At 41.0% G+C, this 25,792-nt stretch overlaps 1 protein-coding gene across 2 annotated transcripts in view; it reads left to right on the top strand.

The window, feature by feature from the left end:
• Positions 1-25,792, top strand: part of PDSS2 (decaprenyl diphosphate synthase subunit 2) — a 190,628-nt gene that overhangs the window by 84,210 nt on the left and 80,626 nt on the right. For both annotated transcript variants that reach the window (XM_037012284.2, XM_037012283.2), the window contains one exon: positions 19,571-19,769. In XM_037012284.2, the coding sequence (XP_036868179.1) occupies positions 19,571-19,769 (199 nt within the window). The remainder of the gene's footprint in view (positions 1-19,570; positions 19,770-25,792) is intronic.

Here is a 25,792-nt window from a genome sequence, read left to right on the forward strand (position 1 = left end):
CATCTTTGTCTTTGCAGAAGGCTTGCAGCAAGGGCACGACATGATGTTCTCCATGTCACCGCCCGGGATAAAGTCTTCATTCTTTCCTTTAGAATGAGAACGAAGACAAAGGGCTAGGTTAGCCTACTCATTTCTTCTCTCTCAGACGGAGTTAGTGCTGTCAGACCACTATGATCCCTATGTCCGTCTCTGCTCTGGGCCCGGCAGGGCATCTGTGTCCACATGAAAGTGTGCTGTTGAAATCAGGTAGTACAATGGCTTGACATTCTGATAATTAACTGGCAGTGAGTATTTTACTTTGGTGTCTAAGACCCAGTTGTTAACTTACATTTCTTTGGTGTAGGTAACTTCACTTAAGTAAAATATAAATAAGCATGCTAATTTTCTTTTGTCTCTGTGTGAAAATGACTTTTTGGCAAATAATACCAATTCAATCATTTTGTTCTCCTTAATTTATCCAAGTCGTTGGAGGGTATGGCGAGACAATGAAGGATGTTGCTGGACTTCTCTCCTCCTCTCTGGTATTGTTCTCATTTCTTTTCCCCTGTGGCCTGTGTGAGAGGAGACACCCACGCCTTTGTCCTAAAGCTACGCCCCGCCCATATTCCTGTTTGTGCCTTCTGGCCGCAGCCATTCTCCACCGTTCGGGGCAGCTGTCGACTCTGCTCATTGTCTGGCAGGGGCAATGAGCCCTGCGGGGACTAGCAGCACGCCGACTGGAGATCCAGCCCTTCTGAGGCAGCCGCCATGGCAGGGGGCCTTGGGGGGAGCCACCCATGGCACCAGGGGCAGTGGGAAGTGTGCAGCCACCCCCACTTGGGGGGGACGAGCAGTGGCTCCCTGCAGTCACTGATTGAGTGCGCCCCCCCACAACCCGCTCTCCTGTCACCTTGCCCACGGGGACTTCCCACTTCTCCTCCCAGATCCTCAGTGGTAATTGTGTACCCCTCCAGCAATTACAGATTACGGCATTCATTTATTCTTATTATATAATATATAGTTTTCTTATTAAATCCTTTTGTGTCATTGTACTTTATCCCCAACTAAACTATAAGCCCTGAGCATGTCTTACACCACTTCGTAAAAGGAGTACATGGACACTCACACTTTGATATGTATTTATTGATAAAACAAAATCACTTTAACTTTGTATTTCTAGGGTCTGATGCATAAGAATTACTAGTAGTATATTAATACTTTGAATGATGACAACAACCAGATAATCCAGGTTAGCAGTATTCCCACTTTTAACCTGTTCTGACTCTTACGTTACAAACAATCAAAATATTTAGTTTTTAAAGCTTTTTCGCCATAAATTAACTCAAGAGTAGGCTATACATTATGAAGATAAACATATTTTACTTGCTATAATAGCACTATATGTAATATGAATGGAGTGAGTGTTTATTAAATTATTCTTTCTCCTTTCTTGTTCAGCTGACCTTCGACTTCCAAACTGGCTTGTGAACTATTGGCTCTCATCAATTACCAGGAAGGCTTTTAACAGGAGAAGTTGATGGCTTGTACTCAGATATGTCAGTTTATCTTACTCCTTACAGCCTTCCTGCTTCTAAAGCCTACTCACAGACACATTCTTTTGTAAAGAAAGAATCATCAATATTTCAAAAATAACTACTGTAGGCTAGATTATTCTTTAAGTGATTGGACTTGAGAACTTCTAAGAATTCAGAGTGAAAGGAAGCCGGCTTCCTTTAAAGAAACCATACTGTGGACAGAGAATCGACTAGACAGGTGCCTGGAGAAGACAGTAATGGTAGCAGAGTGCCAAGGTGATTAAATGTGGAGATGTATAAAGGCATGAAAGGCAATATAGAACCCACACGAACTGGGAAAAGGTCAGATTACTTGGAAAATCAGTGAGACATTGCACAGTGTGGTCGGAAAGAGCGTGAGAGTGCAGGCAGCCACACGCCCACCTGCCTGCTGACAGAAAGCCGTGTGGGGTGGAAGTGTCTGTCTTATGTCTGTCTGCGAGCTGGAAGTATATTGGATAAGCTTCACGTTCTCTGTTTAATTCTTTAAATCCAAACTTCATAAGATGCTGCCTAGTATTTCAGTTGGAAGCAGGAGTGAAATGTTTGCTGATGGGAATGTGTAGTTTTATCCTTCTGCAAAATTAATGTATTTTTCTGAGGTGAACAGGACACATTTTCATATATCTGTTTCTGTTCATTACTGTTTGTCCCTGCTGGGATTTCACCTCCTTGAGAGGAGGACTGTGCTGTATTCACAGCGTGCAGGCGTCACCAGGCCAGCGCCCGGCATGTCACCGGAGCTCACGACACACCCGATCGTTGGGCCACGTACACATTTGGCCATCCTTTTAAAGTACATATTAGTTATTTTTTAAAATACATGTTCTCAAAATATGCATGTATTTTAATAAGCCATATTACTTGCCTTTACGGAAGTGGAGATGGGCACTGTGGGTCCAGAGGGCCAGGATGAGCTGTCACGTGCAGACCCACAGAAAGAAAAGGCGACCGTCGGGGAAGAGAGGGCTTAGTGGCCCGGCGGGCGCAGGCCTGGAAGTCCCTGTTCCCCCCGCAGCACCCGATCACCTCCCACCCCTTTCTGTTCCTACCTCGCCTCCCACATCAAGAACCTTTGGCAACAGTTGTGACTCATTATACTGTAGGGTGAGTTAAGATGATCCAAACAGTGAGTTTTGTTATCAGAAAGCTCTGGCTTTAAATCCTGGCTTCGTTTGCTAAGAGCTGCAGAACCTTCCAGGTTATCTCATCCCCACCCCCACCCCCATCCTACTCCTGGTTTCCTCTTATTTGAAATGGGTAAACAACATTAAGATGCCTTGAAATATTCAGCAGGTTTTTTTTTTTTCCAAGAAGTTAAGGTATCACTATGAAGAAAGAATATTTTCTTTGCTCCTAAAACACACTTACAGACTATACATGAAAAAGCACTAGATTGGCGGTTAGGACGCCCGGCCTTGAGTCCTGTCCACAGCACGTGGACCTGATCCAGCAGGCTTACTGGGTGGTTGGCTCTTCATCTGTGACGCAGACGCGTTCATCTAGATCAGTGATTTTTTTACGGATTCATTGAAGAACTTCAAGGGTTGGTCAGGGGTAGGGTGTAGGGATGGGACTGGAGGGCCAGGAAAGGTCTACCCTGAGCCCAGGATGCCCCGGGAAGAGAGCCTGCGGCAGTGTGATGGCTGTGACCCCTGTCACCGCAGCTCAGGTCTTGCTGCCCTGTAGGCGACTCACTCCTGACCTGTACTAACCAGCGAGTTGGGATAATGTTTCCGCTAAAGGTTTATTGAACTAGAAAGGTGCATTGATTTAAAAGCCGTAGTAGTTCAATCTAGTACGTTGAGCACTTACTATGGAGTTATCATTCTAAGAACTATATATGCTGTCATTTCACCCCCTCAACACTGACATCTGTGTCATTGTTATCACCACTTTACGCAGGAAAACCCTGGGCACTGAGAGTGGTCAAGCAGATTGTTCAAGACCACACAGCTAACGAGAGGCAAAGCTGGGTATGATCAAGGTGGTCTAGATCCGGAATCTGCATTCTTACGCTCTTTGCTATGTGGTATCTAGAAAAAATGCTAAAAGAGGATTTAAAGAAAAATCTTAAGGACAGAAGAGTATGTATAGTAGATGCAGAAATGACAGAAGTGGTGCATGAATAACTGAGGTTCATAAACGCTGCTTTGGTGCGTTACCCTTAGCAACCCTGGGTTAGCCCTGATTGCAGATCCCCTGGAGAAAGAGCCTGACTGCCCTTGCTTAGGCCACGTGCTCAGCTCTGGGTCCCTCAGCCGGGGCAGGGGAGGCTGAGGGCCACACAGGACAGATGTGGCAGCTACCACCCACTTGTGACCTCTGTAGGGGGTGGGGAGCGGCATTTCCAGAGAAGAGGGAATCCTCACCAGGACGGTCACCCTGAAGGTGCCCACCACCGTGATCACTGGGCTAAGTCTGGGCAGACTTCAGGACATAGGCTACCATTGTTTTTTTTCACCAAATCCCTGACATATAAAGCTTATATCCTTGTCATTTCAGAAACTCATGGAGAAATTATAGACTGTCATGAACCAGGTCATTTATATTTTTGTTTTGAAAGTACAACAGCCCATTAGCAATAAATAACATAATTTTATAGGACATAATCTTTGATACTGTAATTTCACTTTTGGGAGATAGCCCACAAAAATACTCTCACATATATACATAGATACATGTATGAGGGTGTTCACTGCAGCATTGTTCATCGTGATAGAAAAATGGGGTCTGGAGAACATTCTGGTATACCATACTGTGGTTAAATATCCATCATTTAAAAGAATTAGGTATATATAGTGAAGAAAATTCTTCAAATTGTATTAAGTGAATAAAGCAGTATGTATAATCTGAACTCATTTTTGTGGGAAAATGCATAGCATTTACTCTGTTAGTAAATGCATTACATTTACTATATGTTTATAAACCTATGTTAAAAACATATAGCTGGGGCTTAGGGAGCCCTTCCTTGTCATGGACTGTCAATAAAGTACACTGTACCCAACCCCCAAAAACAAAAAACATATAGCTCAAGTCTGAATGAAAATACGCTGAGCTATAAGCGATAACTTCTGGGGTAGATGGAGGGATGGTAAACCTGGTGGGGTCCCATAGGAATATAATTTTAAATTTCGAGTAGCCACACTAAAAATAAAAAAAGAAACAGTGAGTGAAAATAATGTTAATAATATATTTATTTAACCTAATATATCTAAAATATTACCATCTCAGCATGTCATCATTGTAAAGCACAGATTGAGATATTTTTAAAGAATTTTTTGTGCTAAGTCTTTAACAGCCACAGCACATCCAGATTCACACTAGTGATGTTTCAGATGCTCAGTAGCTGCAGGAGGTTGGTGTCTACCACACGGAGCAGCCCCTTGCTATGTGCTTTTATATCGCTTTGATTTTTTTATGGTAAGACGATGCTCCCATCTGACTTGTACAATATATTTTTCTAAGTAGACTATTTAATAGTTGTGATGTTTTTAAAAGATGAGTTTTAACCTCACCTTTTAAACTTCCTCTACCACTTTTCTGTGAAAAAGAAATTTGGATGGCACACTAGATTCACTTGAAATTGGTAGTCATGGATTTTCAACCTAGTGAATACACATTAAGACCATACTGGAATTAAGTAAAGTGATAAAAATTGGAAAAAATGAACAGAGGTAGCTTTTTATAGCATCTAAACTGTGATTCACAGGCTTTCTCATTACTTTGTGTGTGCATATTACTCCTTTCTTTGTGGCCTTTGGAATATGCCTGTTGTTTCTGGGGACGTAAACAAAAATCACACTGAAGAAGAAATGTCCAGCGTGAGGGGTGCCTAGGCTGTGAGGTGTGGTTACAAAGTAGTAGGGTTTAATTTTTTGGTGTATAAACAAACTGTATACATTTGCTTTTCAAAGTAATTTGCTTGAAAGTTTATATATGGATGCCATTTTCTTCATCCATCCTTTGAAATAACTTGGTTTTAAAACCAAGCACTATTTTCAGATACCTAATAGGTCTGTCATTTATATTGATATTGAGCTTCGAGAACATGTGTGTCACATGGACATTTTACTACTTGACCCAGATTGTAATATTTTTTTTCAGTAAAAGTATGTAGACATTTCCATTTTATATTGTTGTTCTTCATAGTTAATTTCCTTAAAAATTCCAAATACTTGAAAAATGAAAATGAACATCAAGACAGCATAAATAAGGAATGATGCTAAATGAGCACAGGGTTTATTTTTTAGGTGATGGAAATATTCTAAAATTAGATTGTGGTGATGCTTGCACAACTCTGTAAATACTAAAATTCATTGAATCATGTACCTAAAATTGGGTGACTTTTATAATACGTAAGTTATAGCTTAATAAAGCTGGGGTTTTTTTAAAAGATAAATTAGCCCTTTGTGACCCTGTTAAGAATTTTTACAGCCATAACTGTAGTTTGAAAATAATTTTATGCATAGCATAGGAGTATTTTGTAGGGTCTGATTAAAGAGATATTTGGAGATGTCATTTGGTTTTCAAATCTTCCTTCCATTCAGTGTTCAGACTGTATGTCCTCTATCTCCTGGAAAGTATCTGCTGTAGAGGCTCCCTGACATGACATTTCTTTCCTCTGTGGACATCCATTTCCTCATCTATAAAATAGGGCTAATCACTAAAGTTAGTGAAGATTAAATGAGATACTGTGTCTAAAATAGTAGCATCTGGGATGTAGTAGAGTCTGAGTTGTGTGACCCACACACTCAGTACCTGCCCGCTGCTTTTATTGTGGACAGTGCACACGTGCTGGGGACCCACTGTCCTTCCGTACACGAGAAGACCTGGTGAACTCTTCGAGGGAACATTTAGGATTTGCTCTTGTGACTCTGGTTGGTGCGATGGCCATGGAAGTGACCCAGCCGAAGCCACTGTGCAGCCTGCAGCCTGTGCCCTGACACTCTTCTCATGGGGGACAGATCGCTGCCCCTTGATGCTCTCTCTCCTAAACTTCACGATTCCAGCCTCGGACGCTGCTGACGGTCCAGACGACCCCTGCCAGGCTTCCCTTCTCAGCCCGTCACTGCTGCCTGGGACTTAGTAGGCGAGGTCTTTGCAGGGTGGCGCTTCCCTCCTGCAGCGTGGCCTGTGCCCTGTTTAACGTGCGGTCTCCACATTTCTCCTGACCCCTACTCGCCTTCCAAAGGGGAGAAAACTCAAACCTCAGCCTCTCATGGAGCGATTGAGAGCTCACAGGCCTTGGCAGTACAACCAGCAAGGGGCCCCACGCTGAACTTGGGCGGTGATTCCGATCGCCCTCATTTGTGAGCAAGCACCAAGACTCACAGGTGAAAAGCTGCTTGTCGTCCTCCTGTGCCATCATGCATCCGCCCTCTTACCCCTCCTACAGCCAGAGCGTGCGTGCCGCCTCCGGGTCCGCGGCTGCTTTAGCTCGCCTGTATTCCAGCGTAGCTCAGAAACACTTCCCGGTGACCTACCCGGGTGTCGCTGGACCTGTGTCTCTCCCAGCTGCTTGTGCCTGAAGCGGTTTCAGAGCTCCATGATGAGCCTTCGGAGGAGGAGGTTTGGGAGGAAAACGGAGACACCCGTGTGCTCTCTGTAATCAGCTCTTTAATCCTGCACCTGCCGTGATGGGGCACCAGCTCCTAATTACTGGCGCAGAGCGCCGAACTCCTGGGCTGCTGCAGAAAGAATCGCGGTGGCAGGACGGATGACAAATCTACACGCCGGGGGGGGGGGGGACTGATATTTTGGGAAACTTCGACTTGGAATTGGATGTATTTGTGTAACCTTTTCATGTAGAACTGTGATGCAGAGAGGGGGTTTGGGTTTTCTTCATTAAAAGCTTATTAAATGAAGAAACAGGACAGTCGTTTAGCCTCGGTAGGTGGGGGTCAGAGAGGCGGGACCGATCTCCTCAGGATATTAATGTCTGCCTTCAGCCAGGGGAAATGAGCCGTCACTTGAGTCAGAGGCAGCTTTATGTGCTCATCGCTAGGGATTCCCATATGTCCAGGGAGCTGCAACAGTGAAAAACTGGCAGAGCTCCGCCAGTGGCAGAGCGCAGAGGGCGCTCATTGGAATTCACGTCAGGAGGCTCAGCTCAGCCTGCCCAGGGCGAGTCTGTTTGATGTGATCAGCTGTCCATCTGATAAAGCGGGCTAATGCGGGCTTTCTCTCCCGGGGCTGCCTGGCAGTGACAGCCGCAGCACCCCCGGTGTCTTGTTAGGCTTTTTCTGCTCATCTCAAGCATTTTTAACCCCTTTTGTGATACCCAAGCCAAAAGGCACCTAGACAAGGATGGCTAGCCAGGCTTCCCCTTTGCTTTTCTGGCAGAAAACAGCTTGGCTGACAGTTTGCAGAGACCAGATACTATTAGTTAGCTACCCCCCCACCTTCCCTCATAATAAGCATCTCACTGACCTGCAGGATAACTGTGCGTTGACAGTCACGTTTGTGTCTAGTTATTCAAAATAGTGTTATTAAGATGTTCTTCGTACAGTAAGTTGCCTGGCTTGGTTATGCTTTATTGGTTGTGTCGGTGTGTTCATCACGACGCAGAACTTTATCAGGTTCGTGTATAAAGAGAAAATGCCAATTTTGTTCAGGTTGGCTATTTCTAGTAATGACTATGATGCCTCCTCGCTGAGTCCCAACATCCTCTGCTTTCCCAAGTACGGCAACCGGCTGTGACGGCAGCACACCCATCCGCAGGTGGGCAGGCAGGAGTGGGGGGCGCTGAGAACAGAGCACACCAATGGTGAGCTTTCTTGGAAGAAAGAAAATAGATGTGAAGAGATTTGTGGAATGGCTTGACTCTAGGATAATTATTTCATGCTATGTATGTTTTTTCAAAGCATGATGTACCCCTTAAACACATAAAATTGTTATTTAAAAATCTAAGAAATACTGAGCTTTCTTTTTGGAAATGAGAAAGATTAGTCCTTGTGTTAAGCTGTGATTAATTTAAAATTGTATTTCTGCAAGACTACCAACAGTTCAAAATTACAGTAGTGAATATGGGAGGACTTTGTTTTAAAGATTTTTGTCGAAGTGGTACTAAGAATATTTGTCCTGTTTTTCTACTCCCAGACCTTGTGTTTTCACGGGACGGCAGTATTCTAGCATTGACTCAGGTGTCTTACTCTGTGACTGAGGCTGGCCACCAAGACTTGTCATTTGCCCTCCGGTTTCTGTAGACTGCACCTCAGAACAGAACGTCAGCCGAGCTTCCCCGACAGAGACACGGCACCCTCAGCGCAGCCAGGGCTGGAGCCGAGGCCTGGCCCTCCTTTTCTGCCCCTCAAAGGGTGACTTCATCTCTTTATGGAGATCACCATTACTGTGGCTTAGAGCGTTGGCATTTTGCTTCTAATGGCTGAGATTTTGGGTTCCAGTAGCCTGCTTTCAATCAGAATGCTCATTTCCAAGTGCAGGAACGAAACAAGAGTAGTTCAGTGCTGTGATCATGACAATACAAAATCCAAAGTTCCATTTTTACTTAGGTTATCAACGTGAATCAATGGCAAAATAGGAGAAATCATTTGCATTTCTGTAATTTTTGCAATGAATTGAATGAATTTCTTGAAACTTTGGGTCTGGCCTACTTAAAAGGAATTAATAAACTTGTAATTAGTTTAAGGTTATCACCATAAAAGATTCTTTTTCCTGGCATTGAAACTTACACTTTTCTTCTACTATAGTACATACGCCTTGATATTTTTTTTTTTTTTGAGAGGGCATCTCTCATATTTATTGATCAAATGGTTGTTAACAACAATAAAATTCAGTATAGGGGGGTCAACGCTCAATGTACAATCATTAATCCATCTCAAGCCTAATTCTCGTCAGTCTCCAATCTTCTGAAGCATAACGAACAAGTTCTTACATGGTGAACGAATTCTTACATAGTGAATAAATTCTAACATGGTGAACAGTACAAGGGCAGTCATCACAGAAACTTTCGGTTTTGATCATGCAATATGACCTATAAACAATCAGGTCAAATATGAATATTCGTTTGATTTTTGTACTTGATTTATATGTTGATCCCACATTTCTCCTATTATTATTATTATTTTTATTTTTAATAAAATGCTGAAGTGGTAGGTAGATGCAAGATAAAGGTAGAAAACATAGTTTAGTGCTGTAAGAAGGCAAATGTAGATGATCAGATGATCAGGTGTGTGCCTATGGACTAAGTATTAATCCAGGCTAGACAAGGGCAGCAAGACATCCACGGATGCAGAAGATTTCTCTCAAAGCAGGGGGAGTGAGGTTCTGAGCCTCACCTCTGTTGATCCCCAAATTCTCACCTGATGGCCCCCCTGCGACTGTGCCTGTCTTAGGTTGTTCCTCCCTTGAGGAATCTTACCCGTCTCTGGCTAACCAGGCATCTTCCGGGGCCATACAGGGAAATGTAAAGTTGGTAAGTGAGAGAGAAGCCATATTGTTTGCAAAGGTTAGCTTTTTACTTCTTTGCAGATTTATGCCCTGTGGCTTCTATGCCCAGCACTTGTCTCGAGGTATCTTTACCACCTGGAGGAATTATAATACTCGGTAAATTCGATATGAGGCACGAATTCTATTTAAGGGTTGTAATTAGGAAGGAAGAAGAAAAGCTATAGATGTAGCATATGAAGGAAACTTGGGAGGATTGATTATTTCTTTGACATATCTTCTTGTATAGTACCTTAAGTATGTATAGGTTTTAAACTACTAACTAATTTGCACACATATATTAACATAATAGGAATACGGTGACATAAACAAAGCAAATCTATAATTACCATCCATCTCCAGTGAAGCCAAGAAAACCATTTAGGCACCCTAGGCATTTGTGAAAATTTATCTATGATATGATGGATATTGTCCAACTGTACTTGAACCATCAGACAAATTAAAGCAGCCCATTTCTGGGATCTGTTCACATCCCATATGTTCTTTTAACCATAGATAGTCTATAGTCGTAAGATTTTGGAGCGCTACACCTTGCACCCCTCCCAACTCCTGGTTGAGTTCCAACAGTACAGATCCGGTCAAATTCGTTGTCTCACTGTATGCACATGCCAGCCTAGACATCTCCCTCCTCATTCCTATGGCAAGTCCAGGAGACGGTGGGCTGGATGCAGCCACAACCGCAGCATCGCCCGGATCCCTGTGGAGGCTTTTTGATGATCATCCCCCAGCACGAGTCCTCCAGAGAGTGCTGATGCCGGAAGCTCCTCCTCATATCGTATCTTAGTTCATTTTCTGGGTAGCCAAGCTAGGCCTTGATCTTCTGCATAGAAACAAACAGACCCTTGCCCACACTTTGACATGCCCTCTATACCACTGTGTAGAACTCATTGGAGGTCAGCACACAGGAACTGCTTTTTTTTTTTTTTTTAAATTAAGAGAAAGGAATATTATCAGAAAAGAGTACCTCCATAGCTGATCATCTGACACCCTTTAAGTGATCAACATTAAGGATATTTAAAGCATGCGTTGATCTTTGATTTACCAATAGTTTTATCCTGTTAAGGAGTAATCCCCCTTTTCCTTCTTTCTTTCTTTCTTTTTTTTTTTTTTTTTTAAATTTTTAATCTACACTTACATGAAGAATACTATGTTTACTATGCTCTCCCCTATATCAGGTCCCCCCTAACAACCACATTACGGTTACTGTCCATCAGCTTAGCAAAATGTTGTAGAGTCACTACTTGTCCTCTCTGTGTTGTGCAGCCCACCCTCCCCTTGCTCCCTCCCCCCCATGCATGCTAATCTTAATACCCCCCTTCTTCTTCCCCCCCTTATCCCTCCCTGCCCACCCATCCTCCCCAGTTCCTTTCCCTTTGGTACCTGTTAGTCCATTTTTGGGTTCTGTAATTCCACTGCTGTTTTGTTCCTTCAGTTTTTCCTTTGTTCCTATACTCCTCAGATGAGTGACATCATTTGGTATTTCTCTTTCTCCGCTTGGCTTATTTCACTGAGCATAATACTCTCCAGCTCCATCCATGTTGCTGCAAATGGTTGGATTTTTCCACTTCTTATGGCTGAGTAGTATTCCATTGTGTATATGTACCACATCTTCTTTATCCATTCATCTACCGATGGACATTTAGGTTGCTTCCAATTCTTGGCTATTGTAAATAGTGCTGCGATAAACATAGGGGTGCATCTGTCTTTCTCAAACTTGATTGCTGCGTTCTTAGGGTAAATTCCTAGGAGTGGAATTCCTGGGTCAAATGGTAGGTCTGTTTTGAGCATTTTGATGCACCTCCATACTGCTTTCCATACATACAACACAATGGTTGAACTAATTTACATTCCCACCAGCAGTGTAGGAGGGTTCCCCTTTCTCCACAGCCTCGCCAACATTTGTTGTTGTTTGTCTTTTGGATGGCAGCTATCCTTACTGGTGTGAGGTGATACCTTATTGTAGTTTTAATTTGCATTTCTCTGATAATTAGCGATGTGGAGCATCTTTTCATGTGTCTCTTGGCCATCTGTATTTCTTTTTTGGAGAACTGTCTGTTCAGTTCCTCTGCCCATTTTTTAATTGGGTTATTTGTTTTTTGTTTGTTGAGGCGTGTGAGCTCTTTATATATTCTGGACGTCAAGCCTTTATCAGATCTGTCATTTTCAAATATATTCTCCCATACTGTAGGGTTCCTTTTTGTTCTATTGATGGTGTCTTTCGCTGTACAGAAGCTTTTCAGCTTAATGTAGTCCCACTTGCTCATTTTTGCTGTTGTTTTCCTTGCCCGGGGAGATATGTTCAAGAAGAGATCACTCATGTTTATGTCTAAGAGGTTTTTGCCTATGTTTTTTTCCAAGAGTTTAATGGTTTCATACCTTACATTCAGGTCTTTGATCCATTTTGAGTTTACCTTTGTATATGGGGTTAGACAATGGTCCAGTTTCATTCTCCTACATGTAGCTGTCCAGTTTTGCCAGCACCATCTGTTGAAGAGACTGTCATTTTGCCATTGTATGTCCATGGCTCCTTTATCAAATATTAATTGACCATATATGTTTGGGTTAATTTCTGGGGTCTCTAATCTGTTCCACTGGTCTGTGGCTCTGTTCTTGTGCCAGTACCAAATTGTCTTGATTACTCGCCTTGATATTTTTTAAAGTGTTATTTAAAATCTAAGAAATACTGACTTTCTTTTTGAAAAGAATATTGCTGTGATGTGAAAACACAAGGTCTGGAAGTAGAAAAACAGGACAATATTCTTAGTACCACTTCAACAAAAATCTTTAAAACAAAGTCCTCCCATATTCGCTACTGTAAATTTGCTAGTTTTGAAGCGTACTTTAGAAATTCTTTTGCTCTTATCTTCTCTCCGTCCCCCCTTCGTTCTTTGCCCATAGAGGGGGCTTGCTTCCTACAGGGCCCCTCTGTCAGATGGCAGGAAGTGCTGGGGGAGGTGGGGGAGCAGGAATTTGGGGTGGGGACCGCAGGCTTGCTACTATAAAGGGAGTGCCCGGGGAAGGCCTTGCTGATCAGGTGTCCAGAAGGAAGCTAGTGACCAAGCCTTGCAGATAGTAAGGGAAGATAGTCCAGATAAAGGCATGGGCCAAGGCCCTGCGGCGAGAGCAGACCCGGCGTGTTCAGGGAACACCAGGGCAGCCGATGCTGGTGGAGGAGAGCGGGCAGGGAGGGAAGAGGGCGGCCGGTGAGCACGGAGAGCTGAGGCGGTCGGTGGGGCTGGACCTCGGAGTCCGTTGCAGGAACGATAGCCTCCGCCCTGAGTGAGGTGAGACAGCCCTGGGGTCCTCTGAGCGGAGTGAGCTGGCGGGCCACATGCTTCTCAGTCTTCCTGCCCCTTCTCTGATCTTTCTCATTCTGCAGATCTCACAGACTGAAAATACCGCCTCGTTATTCTTATAATATTCTTCTTCCAAATTATGAGTGAGGTTGCGAATCATTTTCTATGGTTTTGGCCATTTGTGTTTCTCGGAATGACCTCTTCGAATCCTTTCCATTCTATGCTTGAGCTTTTATCACTTTATTAATAATGTCTTGTCCAAAACCCTTCACACATATTTTTAATATAATCTTCTGTCTGTTGCATGTATTGCAAATACTTTATTTCAAGTCTTTGTTTACCTGAATCTTTTTTATGGTTAATTTTACTAATAACATTTTTTGATATTTTAATTAGACGAATTTATCTGCTCTTTTCTTTATAGCTCCTTGATGTCCTGTTTTATTTTATAAAGGTTTTCACCCCAAGGTCATAAGAATGTTTTCCTAAGTTTGTAGTCTTGTTTTTCACATTTAGATCTTTAAACCATCTAAATATATTCTTATCTATGGTATAAGAGAGGGATCTAACTTTATTATATTTTAATCAGTAGCCATTTGCCCCAACAGCTTTTGTAAGAATAATCCATCTTTTCCCTAACAATTTGAAATGTTGTCTTTGCAATAAAGAATTAATTTTCCAAATATATTTGGATCTCTTTCTGGATTCCAATCCACTGATCTATTTGTTTATTCTCGTGATATTATTGTACTTTTAAAAATTCGGTAGCTTCCTAATGTGTTGTGAAATTTGCAATGGCAGGCCTCTTATTTTCTTTTCCAAAATTTCCTTTTAATTTTCAAATTTATTCTTCTCACATGAACATAAAACTCAGTTTTTTAATATATAGAAATCTTTTAGGATTCAATTTAAATGATCTTAAATAAATGACTCCTGCCTACGATTTTAATACTTTCAGAAACACCCTGAATTTGGTACGTTTTGTATTTGGGATTTTTGTTAGTTTTCTACTGCTGTACAAAGAACTTAGGCTGTAGAAATCAGAGCGCCCTGAGCTTCTGTCCAGCTCTGGAGGCCCCAACTCCGGGAACCTGAGAGGGTACCCAGCCTGCCAGCCCAGCTCCCCGCTGTACCCTGGCGATAGCAGTGCTTATCTCAGGGCTGTTGATAGGTTTACATTGTTTTGCTTATTAATCTGTTAACTGAGTTTTTCTCGCAAAATTATTTTATGCAAAGTGCTTGTGCATACAGTAATTTATTGGCTCAAAGTAATTAATAAATCCATTTAATAATTACTTTCTGATCTTTTCATTTTTAGTAATGAATAATTTAATAAGTGAGAGCCGTAATCTCTATTAGGCACTTTTAAAAATGGGATATTTGAAGTATTTTCAGATGAAATGACTTGATATCTAGCGTGTACTTCAAAATAATCTGCAGAGAGCATGAAAGGCATTACTGACATAGATTGGGGTCCACAGAGGTTCTCTTTGCTGTATTTTCCACTTTTGCATGATGGAAAATTTTCCAAATAAAAGTTTTTCTTTAATGCATGTTTTAAACTGTTAAAAATGACAGAAGTGTAGACCTTTGCTATTTCCAAATGGAATAGGATGCATTTGTTACGTTATTCTATATACTTCTGGGATTTGTAAACTTCTCCAAAGAAGGAAAGCATGGAGGGAAGGAGGAAGGAAAAGGGAATAAGTGGAGTAAGAAAAGGACCCCATTGTCTTTTATCTCTCTTGCCTGTGTGGGGAAACACGACTCTTTTATAACAGCAACATAAACGTGTAAAATGTTCTAAGGGATTTCAAGTTCATATGAGGAACAATTTCTGATAATTAAACCTATTTATCAGCAGACCTGGCTCCGCCGAGGTAGTTATCACTCATTCCTCAAAGGGGCCAAATGAGGTTAATTGACCTCTGGGGTCACTTCAAGCTCGGATTCTATAAACCTGACTTTTTAGTTTATGTCATTCCTTCCCTTTTGAAACTAAGAATGGTAACAGTCCCCTATACCTTTATAAAATTGATTGCTAAGTAAAGAGTTACTCATTTAGCAAATATTTATAGGCAGCCTAGGGAAGTCGTATAATATAACTTACAATATAGTGAGGGAGAGAGATGGCTGGAAGATAGATGGCTAAAGAAAGAATTATATATAATAAGACTGAGCTTTAGTCAAAGGCTTTCAAACGCAGAAAGGGTTAACTCTGGGAAGAAGTAACACATGGACTGATTCTTTAAAATTTTTCTAACAAAATGTATCTGTGACTCACCCTATAGCAGCAGCAGTTGTACGGCACATGCATCCACACAATGGACCTCTCTAGAGATGTTAAATAGAGCAAGGAGTTTCTGTTTGTAAATAATGTGGAACTATCTCTGAGAGATAATATTCATGAATAAAACCAGAGTGCAGAAATAGGAACATAAAATGTCTTTGCCATTTTTGTGATATAATTTTTATTGACCATATCTTTCAGGAATTTATTTAGCTGCATGTAACAGGTCTCTGACAAACACTAGCTTAAAAGAGTGCAGTGTTTATGTCAGGCGATGAGTAGTCTAGAGATGGTCACATCAGAGCTAGTGGCTCCCCAAGAAGTAAGTCATCAGGGGCCCAGGCTTCTTTCTTCCTGCTCTACCGTCCTGAGTTTGGGGCCCTCCAGGATCCTGAAGTCTTGCTGCGTCCCCAGGCAGCTGGGCCATATTCCAGGCAGGAGAAGGGGGAAGCCCAGAATGCCAGCGGTACACACCAGTGGAATCTGTCCCTTTATATCAGGAACTCAGCAGATTTCCCAGAAACTACACCTCGTGGGTATCTGCCTAACCTTTGGCCAGGCAGTGCTACACGATCACCTCTAGCCTCAGGGGCTCTCGGAGAGGTGAGTGTTTTTAAGTGAGGTCATTTGTCACCCCAAGTGTACTCAAAGGTATGTTGGTAGTGAGGAAGGAAAGAATGCGTAGGTGGCTGGCAATGCCTTCACCCTCACTTAGAAAGTTTAGGAGGCTAAAAACGTGGAGGAATGTTGGAAGAAAATGGATCAAAGCATCAAACTCAACATCTAACTGAAAGAAAGTTATTTGGTGAAAATTCTTGTAAAAACATTGATCAATCTTCAGTTTCATTTCCTTCTTTGTCAAAGATTAATTGACCATAGAAGCATGGGTTTATTTCCAGACTTTATTCTGTTCCATTGATATATGTGTCTATTTTTGTGCCAGTTCCATACTGTATCTTTGTAATATACTTGAAAATCAGGGAGTGTGATACTACAGCTTTGTTCTCTCAAAGATTGCTTTGGCTATTCAGGGTCTTTTGTGGTTCCATACTCATTTTAGAATTATTTGTTTTAGTTCTGCAAAAAAAAATGCCATATTTGATAGCATTGAATCTGTAGATTTTGGGGGGGTAGTTTGGTCATTTTATTTGGTCATATTCTTCTAATCCATAAGCATGGTATATCTTTTCATTTATTTTTGTCATCTTCAGTTTCTTTCATCAGTGTCTTATGGTTTTCAGAGTACAGTTCTCTTTCAGATGAAATGACTTGATATCTAGCATATACTTGGTTAAACTTATTAGCTTGATATCTCCTCCTTGATTAAACTTAATTCCTAGCTACTTTACTCTCTCTGATGCAATTGTAAATGAGATTGTTTTCTTAATTTGTCTTTCAGATTCTTCAAACAAAAGTTCATTATTAGTCTATAGACGTGTAACCAGTTTATGTGTGTTACTTTTGTATCCTGCAACGTTACTGAATTCATTTAATTCTAATAGTTTTTGGCGGGAGTCTTTAGGGTTCTCTATGTATGGTATCATGTCATCTGCAAATGGTGACAGTTTTACTTCTTTTCCAGTTTGGATGTAGATTTTATTTCTTTTTCTTATCTAATTTCTGTGGCTAGGACTTCCAGTACTAGGTTGAATAAAAGTGGAGAGAGCGGCCATCGTTAATTCTTGCTGATCCTCCCTGATTGGTTCAGCTAATGTGACCCATAGGTTTGTCATGTGTGACCATTATTATGTTGAGGTATATTCCCTCTATATTTATTATGTTGAGAGTTTTTATAATAAATGTATGTTGAATTTTATCAAATGCTTTTTCTGTATCTATTGAGATGATGATATGATTTTTGTCCTTTTTGTTAATGTGGTATATCATGTTGACTGACTTGTCAATGTTGAACCATCCTTGCATCCATGGAATAAATACCACTTGATCATGGTGTATGAGCCTTTTACTATATTGTTGAATTTGGTTTGCTAGTACTGTGTTGAGGATTTTTGCATATCTGTTCATCATCTATAATTTTCTTTTCTTTTTATATCATTGTCTGGTTTTGGTATCAAGGTAATGCTGGACTCAGAATCAGTTTGGAAGCATTTCTTCTTCAATTTTTTTAAATAGTTTGAGAAGGCTAGGTATTAACTTTTTTTTAAATGCTTGATAGAATTCACCTGTGAAGCCATCTGTACCTGGACTTTTGTTTATTGGGAGATTCTTGATCACTGATTCAATTTCATGCTAGTAATCGTAGACCTCTCTACTTCAGGTTGGGCTTGTGACTGCTATGGGACAATACCCTTAAAATTCTTAAGAGACCTTTTGTCTAGCTATGGGTTCTACTAGACATCACCTGAAAATTTTAGGTCCTTACAGTAGGTTTTCTAGTAGATTTGGTCTTTTTCCTAATACCATTTCTTACTTTCAGAATCTTTTTCCAGAGAGACTGGAAATGAAACAGTTTTATTTTCAACCTAGCAGGTCTTTGCTCCTTTATTGTTCCTCTGCACAGTGCTTCCCAACTGAACAGTTCTCTCTTCAGCTCATCTTCTTTTATGCCTTATTAGACGCAGCTGCAAGAATCCAGCTGCCATGTTCCGCGTTCTGCCTGGAAATCTTATCCAGATCCACAGACTTAGTAGATGTATTTTTCTGTCTTTCAAGTTACCACAAGAAACACTTCTGCCAATTGTTGCCCAGTCTTACAACCCAGTGTGTCCTTTCTCAGTCTTCCAGTAACAGTGTCTTCACTGCCTCTCCAGCTCTACTGTTTGCCGTTTTTCAGCCTTTATCTTTAGCCCCCACCATTCAGACCCACAGCCACTGACACATATTTTAGGCTTTTGTTGAGCAGCACCCTCGTTTCCATATCATACCAGTATTTGGGTCAGATAACTATTATTGCGCAACAAAGTACCCTGTAATTTAGTGACTTGAAACATCTGTTTTATTTCTTAACATTCTGTGGGCTGACTGGCTGGTTCTTCTGCCCGGGTCTTTCTGTGACCACACTGTCCAGGCCTTAATACATAAGCACTTATGTCACATTTGCTAATGTCTTTTTAGCCAAAGTAAGTTCTGTAGCCAAGCCCAGAGTTAGTGTGGAGGGAACTAGAAAGCATGGAAACAAAGAGGCATGATGCACCTGGGGCCATTTGTAACAGATTCCAACAGATTTCCCGCTCTGCCCTACTGTATACCTTTGGGCCAGCCCTTTAACCAGGGGCAACAATTTTCTCACCTATCAAAAGGGGTTCATTATACGTACCAAAGGGTGGTTGTGAGGTTTAAAATTTTTAGTATTGTTGACTTTTTATGGTTACAAAAGTAATAGTTTTGTTATTGTGCAAAATGTACAAACTATAGAAAAGTATAAAAAAAAGAAAAAGAAACATCTCCTGAAAGAAATCCTATCTGATATAGGTGGTATTTCTCTTGTTTCTTATTCTGAAAAGTAAGGTCCTTGAAGGAAGAGACCGCACTTTATACATCTCTGTAAATCTCACAGCTTTGTATTTAGGGTAAAACAGATAAAGTGTGAAAGTGTTTAGCTTAATTAATGTCTGACTCTGGTTATGTTCCCACTTAGACTGGGGTTCTGTGGAATGCCAGTAAGGATTCTCAGAAATCCTTGCGTTACAGAAGTAGCTGTATGCTGAGAACCAAGTATCTAAGAGGAACTGTGGAGGGTGGCCTCCACCTGAGAGCTTCTCTCTGGGGAATCCTGTTACTCATGGGTTAGAGGGTAAGGAATGGTTTAGAGAAGGAACATGTCAAGATCTGCTTACAAGTCCCCAAACTACTCAGGAACTAAATCAAAAAGGAATCATCCAAAAGAGAGAGAGAGAGAGAGAGACGAATCATTGAAATACTTCATTGTTGAAAAGTGCGGTCTCACGTTTGTGATAAGATGGTATTGCGACACTCAGACAAGTCTTACCTTTATGTTTTAGTCAAAGAAGTTTGGCAGAGATCACAGAACTTATCCATACCGCTCTCCTGGTGCATCGTGGGATAGTAAATTTAAATGAACTGCAATCTTCCGATGGGCCACTGAAAGACATGCAGTTTGGAAATAAAGTAGCTATCCTGAGTGGAGACTTCCTTCTAGCAAATGCCTGCAACGGACTAGCTCTGCTACAGAACACCAAGGTAAAGCCGGGCGGGGTTCGCTTGCAGCTGGATGCCTTTAGGCGGCTTTGGTCCCTGCGGAGGCCGAGGAGGTCTGTGCACCCTGCGCCCCAGCTCCCCACACGTGGAATGCTCAGTAAAACTGGTGGTGATCACAAAACTGGCAAATGCTAGGAAAGAGTTTTGAAGTGATTTTTTTTCTAGTTATAGAAGAAATTATTTGTTAACCATAGGATACTGTTAAATAATAACATAAAGAAGGTATACATAGATGTTATCAATGCTCTCACTATCCAGGGATATTCACTGTAAGCCAATATGATGTATTTCCTTTCAGTCTGTTTTGTTGCTGTTTATTCCTACTTTATATAGGCAGATTTTTTTTTATGACAGCTGAGAACTTGCATGTGTAAGTTTTTTTTTAAATCCTGCCTATTTTTTCCCACTTCCTGTTATGATGTGGGCATTTTCCCATGTTATTAACATTTTTCACAAACTCTTTAATGGTTGCATAGTATTCATTTATTTAGATGTCATATCATTTCTTTAACAGGTCCCTCATATTCTGAATTTAGATTGCTTCTAATTTTTTTTATCATAAATAGCAGTATCTTTACACATCAGTTTTCCTCATTCCAGATTATATCTTTAAGATACATTTTTCATGCTCTTGATACATATAGTATCAAAGATTCTAGAGGTATTCCTTATATATCAGTTAGAATTAAAGGTTAGCTACAAAATAACAGTGGCCTAAACAAGATGAGAGTTTATTTTTTCTCATGTAAAAACACCCGGGACTTGGCGTGCTGAGGTTGGTGCGGCAGTTCTGCACAGCTGGGAGCCCAAGCCCCTTTGTCACCCTGCTTCGCCGTCCCTCTTACCATTTCATGCCCCAGAATAGTCGCCATCACATCCTCAGTCCAGTCAATAGGAGGGAAGGAGGAGGAAAGGCAGATCTCCTTCCCCTGCAGGTCCGGCAAGGCTACATCTGGTTTAATCAGGGCAGTCTCAGAATAAGCCTGCTGTCCCGGAGTCCCGTTTGACTTAGCATTTTTCCTGGATTCTTCATTTTTTAACAAAGAGTGAGTACTAATAATTGTGTTAGAATAAGCCACAATGGGCTTCATAGATCTCCACTTAATACTTTCAGCCTCTGCTTCAGCTTTTGTCCGGTATTGGCTACTACTGTGTGAGGCTCACGTCCAGCGGAGAGGGTTCTCACGTTAAGGTATTGTTAAATCTGCAAGACAATGAACAGCAGCTCATCTCTTCTCCCAGCCCCTTCAGACAGCTCCCAGGCAAGCACAAAACGCAGGGCAGTTGCTGCGACAAGGAAGCGCGCTGAACGAGGCACAGTCAGCTCCTTCCTGTCTCATTTGAGTCATGCCCAAGCTGCTCGCCTGGGGGACCACCCAACTGTACCGTGTCCTGTGCATGGCCTGCCAGAGCCACAAAGCCACCAGGTGCCAGTCCACTAGCTCAGTGGGAAACAGTAAGTTGGAGGTTCATGGTCCACAAAATGTGTCGGGTAAATCGAAGCCGATCAGTTCTGTGCAGGGCTGTCGAGAGGAGACGGAGCACGGCCGCTTGTATGATGCAAACCTACAACTATTTCATCGTTGGGTGACACTTCATTTTTGCAATGAGCCCTTTTGGCAGCAGTAAGCTCAGAAAATAGAAGCATATATTTCATTGTTGCAAAGTACTGAATTTTTGGTTCCTGATAAAGTTGGTAAGGAATGGGTAACTTGCACAGAATGTTTGTGGCATGCACTAATCATTGACTGTGGAGGACGTAGTGGTGTCACTGGCCCCGTGGAAACAAGACGCATCGCACCTACTGACCAAGTAAGTGTCAGGATCCACGTTCAAAGCTGGTGGGTGGGAGACTTACTCAAGGTGACTTACCACGTGTAGCCACAGAAGATACGTATGCATACCACCCTGTGAGCCTAACTTTAATTGAGAAGATTACCTGTTCTTCTAAATTAACTTCGGTTATTTTCAACTACCAGTTTTTATGTGCACCTAGGAAAGGGGAGCAATAGCTTTGTGCTTCTTGGTTCCCTCGGCAGAAGAGGAACTTGGGAAACAGTTAAGTAACTCCAGGCTTAGCTGAATGTTATCAATACTGCAAGTGATCAAATCATTTTAGTTGACTCCATCCAGTCATGGGATCAAGGCAAAGCTTTCGGAAGTACATTCTATCAGAGGTATAAGACCATTATGAATGAAATCGGAAATTCAGTTTAAAAGGTCAAATGGAAGATGAAGTTATTAGTTTTTAATAGTACAAGTACAAATTTTGGTGAAGTACACATGCTGTTGTGGTACAAACAGTGTTCTTACTACCTTGAGAAACCTGTCGAGTGTTTGGAATTGGTTGTGTCTTACCCATAATTCATAAGTGCACCCAAACGTGTCAATATTCTTCTGACTGAAATAGAAGGTGTTGTTATAAAAGCTTACAAATACCTTTATAGTCAGAGTCTCTAAACTGTAAGATTTGGGGGATATTGTTGATGCTGGATACAAAAATATACTTTAGCACCGCAGTATATACCTTCTCTCTTTGTCCCTATCATCAATCCGATTTTAGAAATCTTTATACCAGCAATGATATTGAACTTTGTTATAAATGGTTGTCAAAATTTGGGGACATTTTGTTCAAAATCGATTGGAAATCTTAAAGCGTTCAATGAATGGACCTTTTAGGGAATTACAATTAATGAAAACAAAGCTTCCATTGGAATTTCTCCCTACAAAAACAAAGAAGGAACTGAACAAAATAAATAGTAAGAGCACAAATGCTGTACAAGATTAAAATTTTCAATTCTGTAATTGTGATTTCGAATATCTACTTTGCAGAAAGGATCTTTTGGGTGTTCTATTTTGAATAAGTAACACACACACACACACACACACACACACATGAAATGAAGCGAGGAGGTCTTTAATTTTGCAGCATCTAATTTTGGCAAAACATTCAAAAGTATCATAGAGACAATTTACTTATCGTGTTTTGTCTTATGAAAGTATTTGTCAAAGAAAGATACTCTGAAGGGAATCAAAAGACAATGCCTTGCAAATATTTGGGCTGGAATAGTTACACTCTTCAATATTTAAAAAATTAGAATTATCTCCTCCATTTAGCAAATTTGCCCTGACCTTACCAGGTAACTCAAAGAAAGAGCATTTTCTCAAAAATATGGTAGACTACCAATAAGAATCACTTAAAGATATCAGTAATTTCAAAATAATTAATCATAAAATGCAACTGTGAAGAATATTGCTGGCAGTTTTATTTTAAAATGCCATATTTTAAAAAATACATTCTGCAGAAAAATATGCCAGTTACACTGTATTAGAGACAGACACAGCTAAGAAACAAAGTACATGAATATGTACCAAGAACAACTATTCCTCTGCTTTTTTTTAATATTGAAATAGTATAAAGGTTTTTTTATTTTGTTTTAATGGGTATATATTATTTTTATTTCCTTTGAAATTTTATTTTTGAAAACAGTTTTTGAATGGAACTAGTTAACAAGTCCACCAATATAATAAAATCAACGGCTAGTTAATAAATACAGATTTCAAAAAGTATACATTTAAAATTATGTCAGCACTTCTTTTCACTGGGATGTGCCCCAGTTGGGATGATAATAGTGTCACGACTTTAAAGACATTTCTCGGAAGTTAGAGATCCTTCTGTCTATGTTCTTCTGTTGACCAGAAGTTAATGATACGGCTGTACCTAGCTGCAGGGGAGGCTAGGAAAGGGAAATGTAAACTTTATTGTGGGCAGCCATGTGCCCAGCCAAAAATCTGGAAGATACAGAGAGCAGATACCGGAAGACAGCCCCGTTCTGTCCTGCCTTCCCTCACACTGCTGGCTAGCACATTTTTTCATCAGACAAACCTGCTGATTTTTTAGGGAGAAGATAATGTGTTACGACTATCATATAGTTTATATTCACATGAAAAGGAACTAAGAAGTGAATTGGACATATAGGTCATCTCAAATCGCCCTCCAGAGATGTATTACCATTTGGGCATTCGTTTTATTTGCCCTCAAATTGTTCTGTGTTCTCTGTGTAGAGTCTAGTGTGATGGAACTCACTGAATCCTGCCCTTTTCTGGATGCACATATTAGCACAAGGCCGGGGACCCACCGTTGTCCCCGGGGGCCACTCCGACTGCATCTCCCACCTTCCCTCCGCTCCATCACTGCCGTGATCTCTGGTGAACTTGGGGACTTGCAGGGGCAGGAGGCCAAAGAAGGTACAGGGCTGGTTCATTTTCTGGGCGCCTTGGGCTGCACGGGACTAGCTCTAGTCAGTGCACTGGCCACTCATGGTTTAGACCCATGTACCTGAGAGGAAGAGATGTTCTGGACATATTAACTAAGTGCACATTTCAGTAATTAGCCTGCAGTGTGGCCCTGCCTTTTAAAAAAAACAAGGCTTATTGCCTTAGACAAATTTCTGTTTTATCTTAAAAAAAAGTAAGTTTTAACTTACTTTAGGCTATTCTGATGAAATATTATATAGGTTAAAATGGTGGTATTAGGTACAAATGTAATCCCGCTGTAATGACATAAACAAGTATTCATTCACTTTAACCACTCACTTTTTGGGAATAATATTTAATGCGCTCCTTTTTCTTAGCTAGCTAGCTTGTATCATCCACACATTATTTCTTTCAGTGGTTCAAGTTCAGAGAAAATGGAGGCTTTACTCCTATCAAAATCAAATCAGATTCACAGCCCGTGAAATCCACTCTTGTGTTTTGCATTCGGAAGCATCACTGTAGATGTCGCAGAGCCTCAGACCTCCACCACCTGCTCCATAGGCACTGGATTTCAGTAGCACTCCTTGATTTACAAAAAACCACAACAGTAACCCCAGCATGTCCAAGCGCCAGTTCAGCCTGACGCTTCTCCTTGCAATAAGAATGACCAGGCGTTTCCTTCCCCACCAGTGCATTCCACACCATGGTCTCTGCACAGGTTTGCACCTCTAGATGTGCATTTTATCAACCTTTGGTGAGGACTTTTTTTCCTTTTTAGGACATGGTATTTTTTTTTAATTTGATAATTGTGTGTTGAATTGACGCCTCTACTCTGTGCAGCCTTCCTGTTCATCCAAAACATGGATCTTTTGAACCTCATTCTTAAAAGAGTCATTGAAGGCTCTGCAAGGTCAGTTTCAGGAGATGCTTCACTGTCTGACTTACTGTAAAAGACTATTAGTACCATATCCAGGAGTCAGTCACTCATGTTCTGCAAGGCTAGGCCTTTAGTAGCCCTTTTTTAGACAAAGTAGATGATTTCCAAATTGTGTGAACAGTATTTTAAACCGAAGAGATTGTAGGGAGCAACTAAACAGCTGAAACCCAAGAATCGCTTTTGACAAAGCGAATCTCCTATTTTCAGAGCCAGTGCCTTTCATTTAAATACTTGACATGTTCCCGTCAGAATATTCTGTTAAGGAAAGTGAAGTTATACTTCAGGAGAAGATTAATTCTATTCAGTGAGTTCCCAGAAACTTAAGTTGATGCAGGACAGTACTAACCATTAATAGGCATTTTTGGGGGAGGAAGTGGTGATAAAATTTCCTTGGAACAATATTAAGTTTTCATAAATTCTCTGCTTTATGCCTAATGTTTTGATAAATTTAGGTTTCTATATAATGATATTCTAATTTTATTTTATAAGAAAGAAAAATTGTTGATAGGTGAATGATGAGGAGCATGTGGTACACAGAGAGAAAGAGAGAGAAAGAGGGAGAGGAGTACTACTCAGCCATAAAAAAGAGTGAAATCTTACCATTCACAGCAATATGGATGGACCTAAAGGATATAATACTAAGTGAAAAAAGTCAGACAGAGAAAGACAAGTGCCACATGATTTCATGTATATGTGAAATCTAGAAAACCAACTAAACAAAACAGAACCAGACTCACAGATACAGGAAACAAACTGTTAGTTCCCAGCGTTGGGAGGGGTTGGAGGGTGGCGAAATAGGTGAAGGGGATCA

The sequence above is a fragment of the Manis javanica genome, chromosome 13 (assembly GCF_040802235.1).
Source record: "Manis javanica isolate MJ-LG chromosome 13, MJ_LKY, whole genome shotgun sequence".
NCBI lineage: Eukaryota > Metazoa > Chordata > Mammalia > Pholidota > Manidae > Manis > Manis javanica.